General features: G+C 34.4%; 1 protein-coding gene across 3 annotated transcripts in view; it reads left to right on the forward strand.

The window, feature by feature from the left end:
• Positions 1 to 22,548, forward strand: part of GPATCH2 (G-patch domain containing 2) — a 135,105-nt gene that overhangs the window by 284 nt on the left and 112,273 nt on the right. For 2 of the 3 annotated variants that reach the window (XM_014562165.2, XM_032466755.1), the window contains exons 2-5: positions 9,393 to 10,112; positions 15,151 to 15,212; positions 18,175 to 18,357; positions 18,985 to 19,064. In XM_014562165.2, the coding sequence (XP_014417651.1) occupies positions 9,393 to 10,112; positions 15,151 to 15,212; positions 18,175 to 18,357; positions 18,985 to 19,064 (1,045 nt within the window). Of the gene's footprint in view, positions 1 to 9,392; positions 10,113 to 15,150; positions 15,213 to 18,174; positions 18,358 to 18,984; positions 19,065 to 19,192; positions 21,236 to 22,548 lie in introns of those variants that run through there. The other variant, XM_014562166.2, reaches the window with a different exon arrangement.

The raw sequence follows: 22,548 nt of genomic DNA on the forward strand, positions 1-22,548 counted from the left end.
GGAGGGAGTTGTGATGGGGGATCTGAAGACACTGAGGCCTTGCTCTCACTCGTGCCAGGGATGGACGCAGTTTGAGGAAGGCATTGAGGTGTGTGCTAAAAATTTGTGAAAGAATACAGTCAGTGCTTGCTGAGTGCTTGTCTACCACTCCACCATAATTTAGGAGTAAGGCTTTCTGTACCCCAGGAGCAATTTATTTCCTCGTTGATTGTTGACAAGACGAGGGACACAAGAGCGTATCTCAATATAGGCCTTATTTACTCATTTCCCTTTTTAAATTTATTAGATTATACCAGGTGTTTTGGAAGATGAAATCCCAGAAATCTAGACTTCTGGAAGTTTAGTAGTGGGGGAGACGTCGCTCTCCCACCCAGTTATTTGTAGGCGGAGTAATCTACCTTTATCTGCCCCTTGGACATTACATTTTTAGTTCAAGTGATGTGTATGAGTGTTTCCTAAGGAGATACAAATGTCAGGATTAAATGTGGGGTTTGGCTACAGTATCATCACCAACACCACTTTGGAGTAATAAACTTGTTTCGACATTTCAAAGTGTCCTGACAAATTAATACACTTATCCTATGACAGCCCTGTACTAGAAGATTATCACAGGCACAGAATACTTTGCCATGCATCCTTTAGTCCTAGAGCTAGAAGCTGGGTTTTGGATTTCTAGTTGAAAACGCTGTAGTTCCGGTCCTTTTTTCCTCCCAAGCCCTTTTTCTTCAAGTATACCCAAGGCAAGCAGTGAAAAAAAAGCACATTTTCCACTGACTATTCTCAAACAACAGGTGAAATGCCGCTGAAATATGTATGTCCATTTCTGGATTCTGCAACAAATGAGAATTTCGGAGATTCTAGTAGTCTTTGATCTCAAAGAATTTCTTTTGCATCACCTATCACTGAAAAGTTAAAAGAATATTTTGCCTAAGATGTTTTGAATGAGATCAGATCATTCTGTAGTTCATCTTATAATGAATATACATTTGATTGTGCTATTTTAATTTTTTTTAATTTTTAAATTTAAATGTATTTGATTTACAATATTATATTAGTTTCAGATTTACAACATGATTCAGTGTTTTTACAGATTATACTCCATTTAAAGTTATTAGAAGATAATGGGGAGGGGCAGATTAGGGGCATGGGATTAAGGGACACAAACTACTATGAATGAAATAGATAAGCAACAAAGATATATTATGTAGCACAGGGAATTATAGCCATTATCTTGGTTATGCTCCTTTTAAATGCTCACACTTTCCAGTGAGAGAGTAGGAAGTACTTTTTTTTTTTTTTATTGAGCTATTTTTTTAATGGTATTGTAAGTAGCATAAAATAAAACACAGTGTTCTTAAGTGTTCAGTATTTTTAGTTTTGGCAATTGTAAATACTGTGTAACCACCACACAAAACAAGATACAGGACATTTCCATCGCCCCAGGATACCTTTCTTAGTATTTCACCACTCAACATCTTGTTAAGGGAGGATAACAAAATGTGCTGTGTAGATTGATCTGCTCTTGCTGTGGTGGATACTGATTTGTAGGACAGATGACTTTTTAATTTAAAGATATGACTTTTTCAACTCCTTCCTCACCATTCCACCTTGTAACCAAATCATGGTTAGGTACCTCTTTGTTATATGGAGAAACTCTCCTTCAGTTCTCTATTTTTCTTGGCATGGAATCCATCCTTTCTTGTGGCACCAGAGTATAACATAGTGCCTGACACTTAATAGTGCTTTTGAATGAAATTCTTAAATCAGGCTTAATTTGGCAGAATGAGTGTATTCCGGAAATTTGGTTCCTTTATTTTCTAGTTTATCTGCACAATCATCTCATTATTCAAAATTTCTTTAAGGAATTTTCTTTCTCATTAATTGATCACACATGTACTGTACTGTGTATCTGTGTTTTACCCCAATGACGAAATCCCAGGGCCAATAGGAATGCTACTAAGTCGCTATTTGATGCCAGGTTTTGAGTCCATGTATCATCTCATGTAAGTCTTTTGAGGTAGATGCTATCATTTTTTTTTTTTTTTTTTTTTTTTTTTTACATTTTAGAGATGGTGAGACAGGAGCAAATATAGTTTAAATAACTTACCCAAATTCCCTATTTGTAGTATGATTCCGACTTATCTAAAAAAAAATTCTTACCTATCCTGGTATACTGCTTATGTGTCTAAATCAGATACAGTATCACAAGGAATATATAAACTAGAAAGTTATGCCTTGATTTGTTAACCAGTCTAGAATTTCTGATACATATAACTCCCATCTTGACTTCAACTTTTTCTCCAATATCAAGGTTTTTCCATTTTTAGGCACCACATGGGTAAATGTAGAAGATTTATCTCTTAGTCATTTTCTAAAAAGTAGAACTGATATTTTATTTTATAATTTAAAAGCCTAAAGAAGAAAATCTTTAAACAATTAAATAATAAAAATTCTATGTTTTTTTTGTGCATTAGGAAATGAATATATTTTTTAAAATGTTCAAATTATTCTTGTAAGTAGTTCATATTATACTTTTATAAGATGACTATAACTGAGAATGTCTATGTTCCCTTCCTAATACCTCATTCACGTACAGTTTTGAAAGTAGGGTCCAAAAAGTATCTATTTCAGTACTTAACCTGCCTTTTAAATTTTGATTCCTTTAATGGATAAATCACATTTAGAATTTAGGTACACTTTTCTTTATTACTTTTTACTTTATTAATGATTTATATTTAAAGCCAATTTCTGAGGGGTTTGGGGGAAAGATTTTAAAGGTTGAACTAAAAATTTAAAAGTTTAGTTCTTGATAGTGAAACTATTGAATCATTGATATATTGAGCGCTAGTATCTATTTCACTTTATGTGGCTTTGCTTTTTAAAAAAAAACGTTAAAAATAAACTATTGATTCTGGACCTTTCTTCTATAATTTCATTTCTATTTAGTATTTTGATTTTCTTTGCGTCTGGAAAAACTGCAGAGTGAAAATATGCTTTTTAAATAACTGCTTTTTTTTTTGATCTTTTGTCTTGAACACAATTCCATACTGTCGGATTTGTTTTAAATCAAGTTTCTGTTTCAGTTTGAAATCTGGATTGTCCAAATCTTATTTTCCCTTTGTTATTTGTTCATTTAGTCATTCATTGGTTTGTTCATCCAGCAGACTTTTTTTTTTTTTAACATCTGTTGTCTGTCAAGTATTATGCTGGGCACATATAATTAATATTCAGTTGTCTTCCTTTTCATTCCTATTCCAGGAATTTAGAATATATTGTATATTCAATAAATATTGAGTACTCATCAAGTAGGAGTAATGATCGAGACTCACTTCCTCAGTATTAGAACATTGCCTCGATGCTCTTTAAAATATAAAAATTGGAATGAGTTTTTTGTAGACCCAAATTATTTTTGTTTGTTTTAGACTTTGACTTTATTTCACCTAGGCCATTTTTAAAAACAATAGTTTACATTTTGAAAGTGATCAGAGTATAAGGAAAGAAGCTTGAATAACTCTTAAAGCTGTTAAATGAAGTAAAAAAGAAAATCAAAAGAGTGTTCTTCAAACTTAAATAATAAATGAGCTTGCTTTATTAAAGCACTATTTGGAATTAGATTTTTTTCCCCCTAAAGCTATGAAGGATTTGTTTTTTGTCAAGTTGCTAGAGTAAGGAAGAAAGAGAGCTTTCTGAGTGTCCCCTGGTGACAAAAGTGACAAAGAACCAGCTGCCAGCAGCACCTCCAGTTAAATTCAAGTCAGGAGCGCTTTTGCTTCCATTATGGAAAATGAGCTCTTCTGTTTGGTGGTGAAACTTGTGACTCTTATTTTGGAAGGATGATATCCTTTCGTCTTTTTTTCCCTATACCTGTATATTATTAGGATAGGCATAGGTCAGATACACAGCATTACTTTTTTTTTTTCTTAAGATTTTTTTTAATTCATTAAAGTCTTTCAGAAAGCACATGAATTTCTTGAACTTGTATGCAAGATTTTTGCAAATGTCTATTATCTCTTCTCTGTCCCTCATTCAGAGTGTTTTAAGAACTCAGAGAGGTTGATGGGTCTTTTATTTTTATATACTCAGGATTCATGATTTGATATTTCAGTGACAATTTCCTCTTATTTGTGTGTAGAGGTTGTTGAAAGGTGAAATAACAGCTCTCACACATAAGTACCCATTTTTAGATGAATAAACAGAATCAGAAGATAAGTAATTTGTCCAAGGTCTTATGGCTGTTGAGTATAGTACAATTAGCTTCCAAATTTTCGCTTTGAGTCTTAAAGCTCATGTTCTCTGCAGTGTCCTCTCAGCCTTTTTTTCACCCCCAGAGAATTCTATTCCATATTTATTGCCTAGTGTCAATGTAAAGTTATAATTAATCATTTACATGTTTCAGAATAAGATAGATTCCTGCACCCCCTTGCTGCTTTTTTCGAAAAGAGAGAAAAGATTGCTTCTGATTAATGTTTTAAATAGATAGGTCAAGGCATTTCTAAACTAGCTCAAGTGTTACCATTTAATGTTAGAGTTATTCTTAAGTTCCTAAGATGATCTGCGCCAAAATAAATAAAAGGAGAAAATTGAAGATACAATCTCTTAATAGGTTACTCGGCTGAGTTAAGGACTTACTTTGACAAATAATGTTACCATTAAGGAAGGAAATTCATAAAGTCCTATGAGCAGCAGAAATCTTAATCAAACTTAAGATAATTCTTTTGGATCGTATTTTGTTAAATTAGTCATAAAGTTTAGCCCTTGATGTGGCATCTTTGAGGCTTATCATTTTCCTGCTGATAGACACCCACTGTCACAGTCTACACTATTGTGTGTTCATTTTAATATGAACTGTTTGGCTGTTTGCTATATGCTTTTAGGACCAACCAACCTTACTTATCTTAAATAAGCACTAACATGAATATCAAGGCATGTTAATTCCAAGACTGTTTTCTTCTTAAGCTTGTGATAGTCATACACTCATCAGCATAGTTCTTGACTGTGTACTGTTAGTTCAGTGTTTCTGTATATACTGAATTTTGATCCATACAAAACTTAACACATAAATGGCTAGTCCCTTAAATTTTTGAAGCCAATTAAACAATTGTATTTAGCAGCAGGTAATTTTTAGCACTCCACTTCTAAAATGACTTAATTTTGTGGGAGAGATAGTCCAAAGATGAAGATGAGAATTTTCCCATGTATGAGATGATAAGGAGTATTTGATTTCTTTTTCCTTAGCTAGGTATTTGATAGCTTTAGTCAATTACCCTTTAGTTGTACTGGAAAATTTTTTTATGTTTTTTGTTTTCTGTTTTATGATGAACTTGGATTTCTTCAGTAGACACACATGTCTGTCTTCTTGTTATAGTTATTTTTATCAGTATCTAGGCAAGGAAATTATTCCCTGACTAATTTTTTTCTATATAGGCTATATTTTTCCCTTTTAGAAATAGTGGTCATTGCTAATACGGGCTTCAAAAAAGTAGTAGTCATTGACAGAATAGTCCATTGTTGGGTGTTGGGGGAATCTGTTTTCTGGGCTTTCTGGGGCTTCAGTTCCTGCTGTACCTGCCGCTGCATTGTTGGCTGCCAGTTGAGAGCCCTTGGTTCATCATCAGTCATCTTGCCCGTTCTTTGGACGTATGAACAGTAATTTAGGACTAGGGCAGCTTCCTGATTCTTCTTTCTTGAACCAAAAACACTTGAAAAGAAAAAAGCCTAAAACTCAGTGCAGTGTTTTCGACGTTAACTGATCTTCCTCGCTTTAGAACATCCATTTTTCAGGAAGGCCTTTTTCTGAATTAATAGGAGCTTGGCATTAAGGAAGCCAAGGAGAGCCAAGTCACTGATTTTACTGGGTGTCCAGTATTGCCTAGAAGAGGACAAACAAACAAACTTTACCTTTGGCCAAATATTCTCACCTGAAACTGTCATATCAAATTCTGGGTTGATCATACATTTTATATTGCTCAGCATAATCTAATACCACTTGAAAAAATGAAATGCTTATCTACTGAAGTCATTTCCTTTTACAACATCCAACTGTATATAAATAGTGGGACTATAATTTGATTCTGTTCATTGGACGAGTGTAAGAAAACTATTAGCGAGTGATCTTAGACGTTGTACTCAGCATAAACTATTCCCCGAAGATTTCATTTCCAGTAAGTTCCACTAAAGGGAAATTGTTTCAAATTAACTAAGTGGTAATTCACTGGATTTTTCTCTAATTCAAACTAAAACTATGGCTGCTTAATCAGCATAGATTTTTGTACAGAAAAGTTATATATTCTCAAGTTTTGCCTCTAGTAGGAAAGGACTTATTTAAGACAATATCTTTTGGTTGAAATGATTCAGGGCATTGGTCTTCAATAACTGCCAAGGCAAAGGAAATAAATGAGCTATTGATCACGTGATGGTCTCTTATAATGACTTTATTTCTGTGAGGCGAGTTTTTGCCAGTTTTACCTGAGAGGTATAAGCAAAGCAGCTTGACTAACTGAAATAATCCTGGCTCATTTATTAGAGTTTTGGTTCAGATTGAATTGCAGGACTCTGGTTAGCTGAAACTAAAGGGAAAAAAGTGATTTGCACTCTGAATGTCACTTAAATTAAATGTTCTTTTTGTGTTTTTATAGGTTTTTAAAAAAAGTTTCTTAGTTGATTCATGTTTGAATCATATCATGGAATAAATTAGAGTCTTCATGTTAAAATATCTTTAAAATATATTTTATTTTTTTCTTGAGTAAAACAATATAAAATTAAATAGATTTTGCTTTCACTTTTAGTAAGATTATTGATTATATTTTGTTACTCTACATTAGTTACAGCAGTACTAATGGATTAATTTAAATGAGGTTAAATGAATAGTATCAAACTTCAGTGGATTAAATCTGATGTGATAACCTTTTTCTAATGCTAGGACCACCAAATTTTCTCATCTAAAGTAAAGTACTAACTGTAACTTCCAAAATAACCACAATTTTAGTTGGAGATTATATCCGTGCATTGAGTTAATTTCATATTACTATTTAGAGCTAGTCATTCACCCATTGATAAGAAAATTATCTCTTCAAAAAGTAAATTGCTCCAGAACCAGGCGGTAGAGTCTTCTTTTAGACAGAGGATCTTTATTGTAGTATGTGTTAAACTGGCTTCCAGTGAATTTTTTTGAAGGTGGGTATTATATTCAGAGATAATTCTCAAATTTCATTTCCTCCAAAGAAACAGTGTTCAAGGAAAAGAGCAAAATATTTATTGCAATAAAGAGAAAACAAAAAGGCAATTATTAACATTTAGGTAATGGAGAAAGACCCGTTTGGCTTATCATTGTAGTCAGAGTTGTAGCCCTTGTATTAGCTTAATGCTAATTCCTATGTGATATAATTTCTTTCAATAAATGCAGTGTTCTGGACCCTGGGTAATATATAGAACCCCATTAAAGGAAAAAAAAAATCTTAGTGGCCCTCCAGAGTTCATTAGTTCATTTAAAGTATATATTTGAATCACCATGTTTTTGAAAAATATGGGTCTAGATAGGCTTTTTGTTTATTCATTCAGAATGTCAAAGAAGATAGATCTGGAAAACAGAAACCCTCATTAACTGTCCTGTTACTTAACTGCTCAGAGTGCATTTTACTGATGACTACTTCATTGGTTCTCGGAGTTCAGCTCACTCTCACCACCTGTACTGATGCCCAGTGCCTTATGTTCACTCAGGTCTCCCATCCCTTTTTTCTGTTTAAAAGAATAGAATGCTTAACTGTGAGTCATTGGCTTTACACTCATGTATATTAAATATGTCTCAACAATAAATAGTATCTCTTGCTGTTAAATCAATCATACACAATAATGCAAACTGGCTGTTGGGATCGTGTAGCTGTTCTTGGCTACAGCTGGGTGAGCATTCAGGCTCCGGAACTAGATTGCCATAGTCTGAACCCTGTTTCTACCACTTCCTAGATGTGTCCCTCTGGGCAAGCTGCCCTTACTTCTCTGTCCCTTTGTATATCATCTACCACCTTATAGGGTTGTTATGTGAAAATGAAATGAGGTAATGCATATGAAACACTGAGAAATGGGCCCAGCACATAATAAGTACTCAAGTGTTAGAAGCCGTATATGTGCTTTTTATTGTACATGTTAAATCCTGTCAAATCACAACGTGTCTTTGTTTTCAATGAAATGACCAAGTTGACCATTGTTTTAGGGAACTTGTGAGTGCCTGAAATTATAGAGTAGAGACTGAATAGACCAGGGGTCAGCAAACTATGGCTGGCCATCACGCCTATGGAGTGTAAACTCTTTTCTATTTGGTCCTTTACAGAAAAATGTGTCTACCTACGCTGTAGACTCTAGAAATTATTCAGTCCTTTATAATTGAGAATATTTTGATCCTAGGTGCTTCTGAACTCAGTGTAAGAAATGATTGTTTACGATCTTCAAAAGAAAGCTGCATATTTGAATTACCTGTAATGTTTAAAAAATAAAATCAAGGGCCTAAGCCCTGTATCCCAACAACTTAGGTAGAATTTTTGGAAGTTGGCTTTGGAAGGGATCCATATAATTTATAAATATTCCCAACAAATACTAATGTTTACCCTTGCTGACTCCTGGATGATTTTCTCACTGCTAATATAGTTCAGTTTTTTTTTTTCTAAAGGCCTAGGAGACTGCTTCAGAATAATTGTAAGAAAAATGATGGGCCATTTTAGACCAGTGGGACTCCAGATTGAATATGAACATAATTTCTGTTTCACTGGGTTATGAGATTCATGTGGCCTAAATATATGCCTAGTGTTTGGTTAAACTTTCTTTTCCCATATATTACAATATTCCTAAATATTATAATCCAATATATTACAAATCTCATAAATTACAGATCTGCCTATCTTTCTGTCTACCTCATGTATCATGCAGTGACTGGGTAGAGCATGTGGTGAGTAGAGGGTTGGATGTTTCCTTCTTTACTTAGAAATTAGTAGGTATGTATGTGTAGTTGGGTAGCAGGGGGATTGAGAAGTTTCTCTACTCTCTTTCTGACCTAGGAAGAGGACAGGAGCAGGCCAAAGTATGGTGATTTAAGCAGCAAGAACTTTTCCATAATTAGATAGTAAAAATGTAAAATTACTCCAATCTTTCATTGCTGATATTATGCTTACTCTATCTGGAAGTAATTCCTGTGTTTAATAAAAGAACTGATACAAGAAAAAGCTTAAAAATGAATCAGAATATTTGAAACTGTGATATCTTGGATAGGAAAATGAAGCAGTTTTAAACATTTCCTTATAATAATTCTTAATTCTAGAGTGAATTATTTGCTATAATAAATTAGGTTAATACAGTTAATACCGACTATTTAATTTTTTTCTCTCTCGCTCTTTAACAAAACGTAGGCATTTCAGTCGAACCATGGAAGAACTTGTTCACGATCTCGTCTCAGCGTTGGAGGAGAGCTCAGAGCAAGCTCGAGGTGGCTTTGCTGAAACGGGAGACCATTCTAGAAGTATATCCTGCCCTCTGAAACGCCAGGCGAGGAAGCGGAGGGGGAGAAAACGAAGGTCGTATAACGTGCATCACCCGTGGGAGACGGGTCACTGCCTAAGCGAAGGCTCTGATTCTAGTTTAGAAGAACCAAGCAAGGACTATAGAGAGAATCACAATAATAATAAGAAGGATCACAGTGACTCTGACGACCAGATGTTGGTGGCAAAGCGCCGGCCATCCTCCAACTTGAATAATAACGTGCGGGGGAAAAGACCTCTGTGGCACGAGTCGGACTTCGCCGTGGACAGCCTCGGGAACCGAACTCTGCGCAGGAGACGGAAGGTCAAGCGCATGGCCGTGGACCTGCCCCAGGACAGCGCCAGCAAAAGGACCATGACCCAGCCCCTGGAAGGCTCCAGAGATCAGGACATGGACAATGATAACAGAGCGTACCAGTACCAAGAGTTCACCAAGAACAAGGTCAAAAAAAGGAAACTGAAAATAGTTAGACAAGGACCAAAAATCCAAGATGAAGGCGTAGTTTTAGAAAGTGAGGAAATAAGCCAGACCAGTAAGGACAAAATGGAGTATGAAGAACAAAAGGTCTCAGATGAACTCATGAGTGAAAGGTGACGTTTCCATTCTCTAAATGTAAAAATTTGTGTCTCTGGGGCGTGGGGTTGAATGTGTTTTGGATTTTAATTCTATTTTAAAATAATTATAAATTATAGTGTAGTGATATTACTGTTTAACCATGGTTATATTTACTTATAATTTACGATGTTTAGCACAAAGCAAAATTGCTTATTTGATTTATACAGTCTTTTGATTGTGTTATAATGACTTAATTTTCAGCTACAAAGAAAAGGAAATGGATTTTCAATGGGGAAGAATGCGCTTTTGAAGAACAGCTCATTTATAACTCTTAGAGCTGCATTTATAATTATTTATTTGTTTAATTATAGAGCTTTAGCTGTTGGTGATTTTTAGTGTCACGATTCATCAGTTTATTCTGATTCCTGAGAGTCAAAAGTTGGTACCACTGCAATGTATGTGGCTAGATATTTTAAGAAGTCTGTAGATTGCTAGGAATTCTGATCACTTTTGAATTATAAAACCCAGTTTATAGCCTAGAAACTCCTGATCTTGTCTTTAGACAAATGGAAGAAGCAATGATCCTTGGGCAGTTAGTCTAATCTGTCTGTTCTAGAAAGCAGGTATACCACAATGATAGTTGTTAAGGACTATTTTGATAGCATCACAAGGTAAGTGGTCACTTTTTTTCCACGGAACTAATGCTACTTGCAGGAATGAGAAAATATTGACACTGTTCATCCTTAAAATCAAATGCAGAACTATGGTCAAGAAAAAAATATTCTTTAAAAATGGTCTGAGAAAGAGTACTTGGTTTTTAATTTGTAGGGCTGGCATCATTTTAATCATGTGGATTGTGAGCTGTGAGTCTAATATACATATATATATTTTCCCTTATAGAAGTGATTGCAGATAATGTGTAGGACCTGGTATGGATTTATGGAATGGAGTTTTTATTAGAGATGGTTTGCTACTTAATGTAATTTTTCTAAAGAAGTCAAATTACTCAGATGTTTCAGGAAGATTTTGCAAAGTTTATGTTACTTGCTTTTCTTCTAAGAAAATTGTCATTATTATACCAGAATGAGAATTATTTGTTTGCTAGTATTGGGCCATTGTGACTGAGGACCAAACAACTTGACTTAAAAGTAATTATCTTGCTCAGTTGCTGTGGGAAGGAGGGTTTTGGCAGTGGAGATAAGTACTCAGTTCTGGACTACTCACAGATTACCTGCTTTCTGGATTGATCCTGCAAACCCCTCCTTTTACTGACGTCTGCCTTTTATCGGCAGCCACGTAACCCCGAACTAGAAGTGAGATGATACTCTCCTCATTTCTTTTCATTGCAAAAAATATTTGAGTATTAGGTATGATCAGGCTACCCAGCAGTCAACAGCCTAGGTATAAATTTTCAAAAAGAATGTTTTCACTCTTGAATAAATTAAAATTTTTTCCCTCTTATTTTAAACTTACCTGTATAACCATTTTTTTCTTATCACTTAAGAGTTAGGTGCGTATAGCTTCTGTGGGAATATTGCTAAATATTTAAAGTAGCTTCACAAATATAAGCATTTTTAGAGACTGCTTCCAAAGCTTTCCTACTATAAAAAGCTCTGTATTTCCTTGGAACTGATTTATCAATAAGAACAAACTACTTCACTCTGTGTGTGATTTAACATTTGAGTAACCCATGTTTACTTACTCACAGTACCAAGACTAATAAGACAGGCCCTGTTCTCTACAGTCTCATAATCTGGAATAGCCAAACAAGCAAATGATGAAAATGAAATGTGTTGACTGGAAGGTTAGTAAGGAGGGAAAACTTCCTAAAGGAGCTGTGATTTACAGCCTTGTTCAGATATTGGAGGAGTTAAGGCGGGGCATTCCCAGGTAGCGGGAATAGCTTGTGCGGAGGCACGCCGTGTGAAGCAAGGAGCAAGTGTGATGTTAGTGGAGAGGTGTATGTAGTTGATCGTTACTGCAGTAAAAAGTGGGAGCCGAGGCTGGAGCAACAAGCACGTTTTGAAGGCCTACGTGCTATGGCGTTTGGTATTTCATCATACAAGTAATGGGGAGCCAGTGAAGAATTGTTAGCAGTGAAGAAAACTCAGTTAAATTTACATTTTATCAAGATAACCTGATCTTGACAACAGTATTTTGTTTAGTTTTGGCTGACCTCCAGTCCATCCTTAAGACGGGTGAATTATGGTGGTGAAAGTAGAGGAAAAAAAATATGAGAGCAGTTTTAAGAGTTGGAGTCAGTGGAAGGTTGGCTACGTGTATTTGGGAAGGTGAATGAGAAAGAGGACTCTCGGATGATGCCAGATGTCAAGAACAGAAAATACAGAAAAAGAACAGATTGGGGCAGGGAATTGGGATTGGTATACATGCATTAATTCAACAAGCATTCATGGAATATATTCTCCAAATACTTGCTATGAAAGTCATACTCAAAAAAAGTTGGAAGAGGCATCCTTGGAGGTAAGCCATAGTGGCCATCAGCTGCTGAAAATGAAAAGCCTTGCTTCTATTTAAATTCTTGTTCTGATTTATTGAACACACTAACTACTACATGATAGACTTGGAGCAACTAGCTAGATGTCAATTAGATGAAATGTAAATAAAGAAGCATGTTGTTTAAAGCACATGTAGAAATATCTCAAAGTAGGACAAGGATCGTTAAGGATGAAGAGCTGGTCTTAGGGAGGGAATTCTGATTTTCTTACATTGTTAAGAAGAGTGGCAGGTAGAGAGAAAACAGAGAGGAGATGGATTACCACTTGAAGGAAGAATATAAACAGAAGGACAAGAGATGGGGATGGCCAGAATTTAGGTGGGACCCATCCATAGAAAGCTTTGAAATCTAAATTTAATCCAACAAATGTGAAATAAATGTAGATTTTTTAATAGAAGACTTATTTATACACACATACACACACGCACCTGTATATTTGATAAACTTTCTTTTCGAATAGTTTCTGACTTACAGAAAGATTTCGAAGATAATGCAGAGTTTCTGTAGGCTGCTCCCATACATCCTGCACCCAGTTTCTCCTGTGGTTAATATCATCCATTACGATGGTACAGTTGTCAGAATTAACAAGCCAGTGTTGACACATTAACAAAAATCAATACTCTATTAGAATTTCCTTTGTTTTTATTTAATGTCCTTATTCTATCTAAGATCCCATCCAGGATACCATTTTTTAGTCAACAAGTTATGTTTTGAAAAGATGAACCTGACTGTATGTGAAATAGACTAGAGGAGGCAAATCTGAACTCAGATTTGAAGATCATCATACCAAAAAAAAAAAAAAAAGGCACATAGATTCACAATCCTTTATCTGCAAATCTGTTTTCTGAAAGCTGTGAAAAACTAATTAATTTGTGGCCAGACCTAAACTGACCTGTATTTAATGTGGAGGGTCATTCATTTAATTGAAAAAAATATTAAAATGTTTGATTTTGAAGTGCTTCCCTAGATCCCTCTTAGGCATTTTAGAATGTACCTTTCTAAAATGTGACAAAGTATGAATTTTAAATAATTTTGCCTTGAGGTTTTCAGAAAAAGAATGTAACCCAAGGTATGTATAAGGCCTTTTATTAGAATTGTGTTGATGGGCACAGTCAGGAAATCACTCCTCAGTCACAGGATAAAAATAAAAATCCATAGTGGTTTGGACAGCTAAATAGCAGACAGAGAAAGTTTCTGCAGTGTTTTTTTAAAACTCTGACATCACTGTGCATGGAAGAGCATATGTGTTTGTAAACAAGAAAATACATATGGATGTGGTGCTCTTAGAAAGTACTGTTTTCTTTTATTAACACTTGTGCAGTACAGGGACTTTTATATATTCATTTCGTTTGAAGAAAGTTAAAGAAAAAGGTACTAATTCAGAATTCATTGGGAAAATGTGCCACTTAAATTATTTTTGTTTATATTTATTTTTAAAAAATCAAACAAAAACTGAAGTGATATTTTAAACTCAGGAAAGGTACGTGGATTTAGAATTTCATCTATAGTTTGAATCCTAAACTTTAAATTGAAATATTTTAAAACAGATTAGGATGCTTTTTTATTTTAATAAGATTACAGAGTTCTCCCTGTTAATGGAAAAGTATTATAATTTAAAAATAACCTGGGGCAATTTCCTGATTGGTTAGAATTAAGAATTACAGTAAAAAGACAGTATATGGGAGTTGTTAAGAACATCACTCAATATATTTTAGAGACCAAACCTCTTATTAACTGACCTTGTTCTCCTGTTTTGTTTTTTTTTAACTAATTAGATTCTCATAGAAGCATTGCTTCTCATCAAACTAACGGTGACAGTTTAGTCATGTCAGTCAAATATTTACCATTCTGTTTTCATTTCTGTATTAAATTTGACTCTATATCACATTCTTGAACTTCTGTGGAAGTCATGAGAACCTGTTTGTTTTTTTGTGTGGTTTTTTTTTTTGGTATACCTCCTCCTTAATATTGGCAATATTCATTTTTTGCTCAGAGGGACCTTAACTTTGAATTAATGGATTGTTACCATTGTAAACTTTTTTCTTCCTTGCCAAGTGATAGAGTTGTTATGAATGTGTATTCTTAAGTAATGTCTTTTCCCGAATATTTGTGGTTATGAAAAGTGATGCCATCCCCGGCCCTTCTTATTCCATGTGCTGAAGAAAGGCTGAGACTGCTTTTGATTGAGACTTTCCCTATTTTATTGAGCAGTGGTGTTCAGGGCTCAAGCTGAATTGCATGGAATAAGAAAGGAGCAGAAAGCATTTGATGAAGGCAGATAATAAAATGCATCAATTGTGTCAGCACCTCGTTGCAGTCACATCTGGCTTGCTGTCAGAGTCCCATTAGATTCCTGTGGGTTTTATGTGCCAAAAATAATACGCTCTGTAGTTAATGGAACCAGGATATTTGCAGTTTGATTAAAAAAAATCATCTTATTTTCTTTCAGATCTTTGTCAGGCTTAAGTTCCATCTCAGAGCTGCCATGTCTCTTTAAAATTGTACGACTGAGAGATCAATTGTTCTTTTGATCTGGTTTTTTCTTTTCCCTATTACAGTGATTCCAGCAGTCTCAGCAGCACTGATGCTGGTTTGTTTACCAATGATGAGGGAAGACAAGGTACTGAAATGCTGTTTTTTAAATTTCTTTGGGAAAAACTCCTTCATTTTGAAGTTGTGCTCAATGTTAGTTATTTCCTAAGTTGAGGACTGCAATCCATTTGCCTTACACACACCACTTGGTGGACGGGTTTAGTTCCTGTCTTCTAACCTAATGTAATTGATTATCTCCGAAAGCTAGTCTGTGAAGCTAATAATGTTAAGGAAGGATTATCTTCCTTGAGAAAGCTTTACATACCTCCATCTTTTCCATTTTTGTCTCTTTTAGCAAGTTCACAAGACCCTGGTTCTTATTCTCCACCTGATTCCTAATGTATTTAATTCTGTTTAAGCATTAATAAAGGTGGATTTGCAAGTCATTTGTCATTTTTATTCAGCTGTGACATTTATTCATCCTATCCAGTTTGTAAGTCATTAGACCATTTTCATGAATTCAGAATTGTATACTATTAAACAGTGATGACTTACAACTTACATCTTTTCTGTCTTTGAACTTTCCTGAAGCTTTTCACACTTTAACATGGCATTATTTTGAAACTACCTGTTCCAATATAAAATATGAAAACCTTAATAAGGGTGTAGGAGGCAACATACAAATACTTACCACAAGTGTTATCTTTCTTTCTTGAGCTCTTTAGAGGAAAGCAGTAATTTCTAAGGGAAAAAAAATCCAGATTTTTTTTTAAATTATAAATAGTTTAATGATATTATGAAAAAAGGACAAGATAGTAGCTGCCCCACAGTTTTTTCCTTAGTCTATTCTTCCTCTGGGCAATATGAGTAAAGTAAATTAAATTATCATTCCTTTTTGTTTACCCATAAGCCATTTGCCCCAGATAAATAGGTACATGACTCTTTTAAAGACCATAGACTTCTTAAAGTCAAGAGATTTTGCTGAAATATATTAGCACCTTGGGGCTAAGAGTAAGCATGCCTAACTTGATAATATACTTAAATTCTTAAAATACCTGTGTCTATCTAAAGTTATATTGTAAATGCTGAATTTGGTAATAAAATGAAGTGAAAAAACTTCTTTTAAAAATAACTTTTCGATAAGCCTTTGAGAAACACTGAATGGCTTAGAATAACCTGTTAGCATTTATTGTGAGCCTTTTATGTTTTCACGTTCCTAAGTGGTTTTTTTACATTTAATTTACTTTTAGTTCTTGTATTATTCTCTTTTTTTCTTAAGATTTTTTGGGGGAAAATGTAATTGGGTTATTTATTTGATGGAGGCACTGGGGATTGAACCTAGGGCCTCATGCATGCTGAGCATGCACTCTACCACTGAACTATATCCTGTCCCCGTCTTACATTATTCTTAAAACAACTCTAGGAGATCCCCCCTCCCTCACTTTTTTTTTTTTTTTTTTTTTGTCAGATGATGAAACCTGGGCTGAAAAATTTGAAGTAACTTCCCCAGTGTTACAAAACACTAGAATTCTAATTGGTCTGACTTCAGAGCCCAGTCTTAATCTTTAGCTATTTGATTTCCCTATTAAAAATAAAGTTGTATATCACATCAAAACATTTTTCTGTGATAGTGTTGTCTCAGTTGGAGTTGAGATCTTGAATAGACTGTTTCAGGTGACTCCCTGCCTTTTCTTATGCTTATATCTGATGTGTGAATTTTAATATAACTCTCAATAAAAGTGCTAATATATATTTGCTTTGAATTGTGCTTATTTTTTAAAAAAATAATAATTTTTATTAATTCCTCAATTGAAATAAACTGCTAACTTTGGTTTTCCAAATGCTTTAAATTTTTCATGCCCTCATAATTTGAAATACAGCTGTTTCCCATAAAATCATTTTCAGTTGAATTTCAAAGATTTCTTTCAGTTTGCATTTTAAAACATTTGTAATAAGAGATTTTGGAAATCAAAAACCTTCTGTAAAGGGAAAAAGTTATGGCAGTTGTGATGATCCTCTTGGAAACCAGAATTAGTAGTTTTTCTAAGAATCATGAAGATTTTAGTAAATCTCAGATCATATTTAAAATGTGATTTGTCTTTTATTTTTCAAAACAGTCTGATTTCTCTGGTATTTTTGTCTCTTTATACATCTCTTTATTATTACTTTTTTTAAAAAAATACAAAATACTGTTGATTCACACCAAGGGCGTATTTCAAACTGAATTTTAAATTGATTGTTACTACATTGCACTCATGGGTATTCCCAAAGTCAAACTTACTACAAATAGTATTCCTTTTTAAAAATTCCTTGCTTGTAGTAGTCCAGCATAGTCTCTCTGTAAACTCTGTGATGTCACTTTTCATTTAAAATCAAGTTTTTCACAACTATTTCTTAATGAACTTAATCGGATTAATTTCATTTAGTCACATCTGTTCACCATTGTTTCCCCTTTTACACTCCATACAAATCATGAAATTAAGCTAATTATATACCATTATTGGCTGCAAAGAATGGGTTCTACAATTTTATACCTTTTAATTCCTGGCAGGAGATTAAGGCTTGTTTTTCCTTAATGTGGAAAGGGTAGTAACTTAAATGGATTTCTCTATGGGTTTTACCAAAGGATTAACCAGTTTATTATTGTTCTTCACGTTTTTAAATTGGTTCTGAAACATAACATTTTATGTTTTTGTTGATAGCAGTTCTTGTTATAGTGTTAAAAAAAAACACGTCTTAAGTGAAACTGTGGCGTAGAGTAAAAAGTTTTCTTTGGCGATGATATAGATGATTACCAGATAAAATACAGGATCTTCAGTTAAATTTGAATTTTAGATAAGTAAATTATTTTTAGTATAAGTATGTCCCATTTAGTATCTGGACATATACTGAAAATTTTGTACAAGTACTATATATTTATATTAAAAATGAGTCATTTGTCCGAAATTCAGATTTAATTGCTGTCTTGTGTTTTTTAAATCTGAATCTGACAACTGTGTTTATTTGGATGATGAAACTGAATCTTTGGGGGATTTCTTGTATTTGCACAGGTGACGATGAGCAGAGTGACTGGTTTTACGAGAAAGAATCCGGGGGAGCGTGTGGCATCACTGGAGTCATTCCCTGGTGGGAGAAGGAAGATCCTACCGAGCTAGACACAAATCTAGCAGATCCTGTCTTTGAAAGTATCTTAACTGGTTCTTTCCCCCTCATGTCACATCCGGGAAGAAGAGGTCAGTAGCACTGCCTAGCTGGCTGGCACTTGTGGTCAGTCTAGGAATAGCCATTGAAAAAGGATGCCCTGCATGGGAATGAAAGACTCTTGATGCAAGATGCTGTAAAAACATGTTGACCAGTATTTCAACTACCGCACTTACCATGCTTTCAAATTATTGGAAAGATTGTCTTGCTTTCTTGCTAGGCCCGTGGTGAAAATGTTGAAATGACAGAAAAATAAATTGGGAGGAAAGAAAAGCCCTGATTAATACCTCAGTGTTTAAATAATTGACAGTTGTGTGCTGGCTCCATTAACCCTCATAGGCATTGCTTCAGATCTTTTAAGTGTGAGTTTTGCCTTTTCTCCACTACTGTTCAAGATGTGCCCCCTCCAACTGACTTTTTTTTTTTTTAATTGAAGTGTAGTCAGTTTACAATGTTGTGCCAATTTCTGGTGTACAGCATAATGTTTCAGTCATATATGTTATACATAGATTCCTTTTCATATTCTTTTTCATTATAGGTTACTACAAGATGTTGAATATAGCTCCCTGTGCTCTACAGTAAATTCTGATGTGCTAGGATCTTATTCTACGCTCCAGTGATCATTGACTCTCCTTAAATTGAGGCCTTTGATTTTCCAGGTTTCCAAGCTAGACTCAGTCGCCTTCATGGAATACCTTCCAAGAATATTAAAAAATCTGGAGGGACCCCAGCTTCAATGGTAGGCATGCTTTTTTTGTTTAATTGTCATGTTTGGAAATATATCCATTTCTATGGAATAAAAAGCCACATCCTCATCCTTTATTTATATTCTAATGTTATACTCAAAAATAATCCATTTTTTTGTAGGCTACAAACTGGACCAGTGAGATTCCCCTATAAACCAAATCTTCTAATGCTAATAAATTAGTTACGTTTTGAACATCTGGGGAATGACATTCGAGGGAACCTGGCTCCTGTCCTCTTCCCCTGGAGGAATATCACTGCAGTGAGAGCCTCTTTGATGAAAAGATGGGGCTGTTTTTGCTGGAGGACTGGCATTCTTCCTTTAGTCAGAAGTGAACCTGGTTGGGGAGGCTTTCTAGGGACCTAGGTTGGCCCAGGGTGGGTAGAAACTACTGTAAATTTTTATATTTTTCTCTTTTATGATTTTTTTTTACATTGAAACCATTTATGTATCACTTGCTTTGCCAAAATGATAACAAAAGCTAGAAAATTAAAAGCTTCCAGATCTCACATAAGTATTCCTAAATGTTTATATTGTGACTGGTTAAAGAGCTCACTTTTACATATCTGACTGTTGTAAATAAAAAACATGATGCATTGACATTTATGGTTCATTTTTAGAGAAATCTTACATAGCCAGCATTATTTAAATATCTGCATTTTACTCAGGGTATTTTAACAAGGGCTAAGATGAGTAGTAGGTAAGGTTGTTAGTCTGCTAAGAGTTTGTATTTTGTTCAAGTTTGCTTTCTACTTGGATAACCTGCTCTGTATTGCAAACCTATTGTATTTTGTAGTATAGTTTTTATTGTACTTGGAAAAAACATCATCCTAATTTTAAGCTAGTCACAGTGATAACTAGTCTGTGCTAGTGGAATCATTTACTCTTACCTTTTAAATTATCTTCTTTGTCTGATACCTGAAACCAATCAAAATGATCATTTTGGCTTATAGCATATTGAAATCATGTGAAAGCTGGTATTTCAACAAATACTGTATGACTCTGAATCATATTGTCTTGTTTAAAAGTGAGAGCTTCTTGCAAATCCTTAGAATGACAGATCTGTGTGTCACTGTGAGTGTCAAAAATACTTGCATGAGCTCATTTTCACCAAACAGAAGGGAAAATGTAAATTCCTATTGATGGTATAATTTAGACACTAGATTACATTCAGGCCATTTGAGTTCTTCAAAATGGTTATATTTAAATGATTCATATTTTTATTAAGTCCAATAGTCAATGAAAATTGTGATTATTAAATATGTGTATTTTTATATTATTGTATGGATTGTTAATTCAGCATTTTATGGCTAATTTAAATATGATGATTGGGAAAGAAACTTAAAGTTGACATTTTCTTTACCTAAAGTTGTTACAGTCTGAAAGATTTCAGCAAATGTATTAAGCAGGAACCTGTGACATCTTTTAGATTGCTTGTCTAAACTGGAGAGATTAAAAGTGATAAAGTGCAACTTTGAGTCTCTTTACCTTTGCATATTTAAAGTGATATTTTAGAGGTACAATAATGTAGTACTTGGTAATTGTAAGTAAGCTTTTTTGTGCTATGTCCTTTGAAGTGAAAAGTCATGATTTTTTTTTCCTGAATTACATAAATGCTTTTATTTTGTATAATGACTGTCTTTTAGATCTGAATAAGTCACTTTAAAACCTTGGCCTATGAACTTTGCCTTACCAATCATGAATCTAGATGAATGCTATCTAGTTCTCGGTTCAGTTTTACCTGTTTTTGTTTTTGGTTCACTGCTTGCTTGAGCATAGCTGGGATTTGTAGCCCATTTTCTAGGCTTATTGCAGTCTCACTGTGGTATTTTATAGAAGCTATTACAACTGATAGGCTAGCTTCATGGTCTTGATGATACATGGCTTAACCATAGTAAAAGCTGCCTTCCCTCTCTAAATTGTAAAAAAGGTGATTAAGTTTCACTTGATGGAGATATACTATATATGTGTGTTTATCATGGAACTAGTGCATTAGGCCATAAACTGTTTTCCTGGTCCACCTTTTTTGTATTTACAGTTTTAGTGAAGACAATGGGTTCCTTCAGGTTTCCTTTCTTTCAATCCTGAATTGTCCTTGTTTGGATTTTTAAGTACTGTAATCTTTTTTTTTTTTTTTCAATAAAATATCTGACTTGGGCAAGAAAGGTAAGAGTTCCAATTTGTGCTGATATCTTTAAATTCCTGTGCTAAGCTTTTTGTTGTTGTTGCTCAACCTGTCCATATTGCATGTAACAATCTAGTCTTAAAAATCATGATCTCACAGAACTATCATCTTTGAACAATAACTATGATCTCCAGTAATAAGAAGTGAATTTTATTTCCATAAGACTTTCACATCAGAAAGCCAGTTTGCTTTTAAGAGAGATCGGTTTTCTGAGCAGAGTCAGACACGTGTTAGCTGCAACCGATTAAACAGAAAGGCAGCAAAGTGTTTCTTTTTCTGAAGCAGGTAGGTGATGACTATACAAGTGTGATAATGATCTCTGAAGGCAATGACAGAAGGAGAATCTTCTACTGAAATATTAATGTAAACATTTGGGCGGAAATTTTTTCAATCAGGTTTTTCATTAATTGCCATGGTTATGTTCTATAAAGTGGGTGGGAGCAGTGAATTAACAAATACTGAACCATTGCTCCTAAGGGAAATGCAGGGTTAGGTTCCTGTGAGCCTCTGGTCACAGCATTTTCATCAGTCGATCAGCACATAACCTAGTTTTATGTATATTTATATTTCAAATCACTTTATTTAATGTATATTGTTGATCCATTAACATTGAACTCATGACCAACAGCCTTATAACTCATGCCTGAACAAAGCTTATCTAATGCATGTATTTTCTCCATAACGCACATCGCAGCCTTCTTATGCTTGGGAACACTCAAGCACTGCACTGCAGTTATGCTTGGGGAACATTTAAGACAAAACAGTAAGCACAAAAAGGTGGAAAATGTGGCACTAAATAAACCACAACAAGGACACTTGTTTACAGTACTAGGGCTGAGACAAGAAAGCGAGTGTTCCCTTATTTAACCCCAATGGAGAATGCACGTGTGCCTCGAGTGACTCAGGTTTTTCACTGCTTTACCCCTGTCCACGAGTGACCGTGAAAGCACTAAGAGTAATGGTTTGGAGATTGCAAATAAATTTTAGTGAGCATGCACATTTGCAAATGTAGGACCCACAAATAGGAGTGAGGATTGACTCTAGTTTGTAGAAGAGCAGAGTGTAGAAAATTCACAGATTTTGAAATCAGATGTTGATGAATCCCTACTCTGATTGTTTTTACTTGTAATTACAGTTTGAACATCATTTTCTCTTTCTGTTAAATAGAGACAATAATTACTTTGCTGAAGTGTTGTCAGGATTAAATGTGATTATGTTTACATAATGGTCCCAGCACCCACTGTGACACATAGAGTATATTAAATGATAGTCATATTAAACATAGAAGCTCAT

This window comes from Camelus ferus, chromosome 23 (assembly GCF_009834535.1).
Source record: "Camelus ferus isolate YT-003-E chromosome 23, BCGSAC_Cfer_1.0, whole genome shotgun sequence".
Taxonomy (NCBI): domain Eukaryota; kingdom Metazoa; phylum Chordata; class Mammalia; order Artiodactyla; family Camelidae; genus Camelus; species Camelus ferus.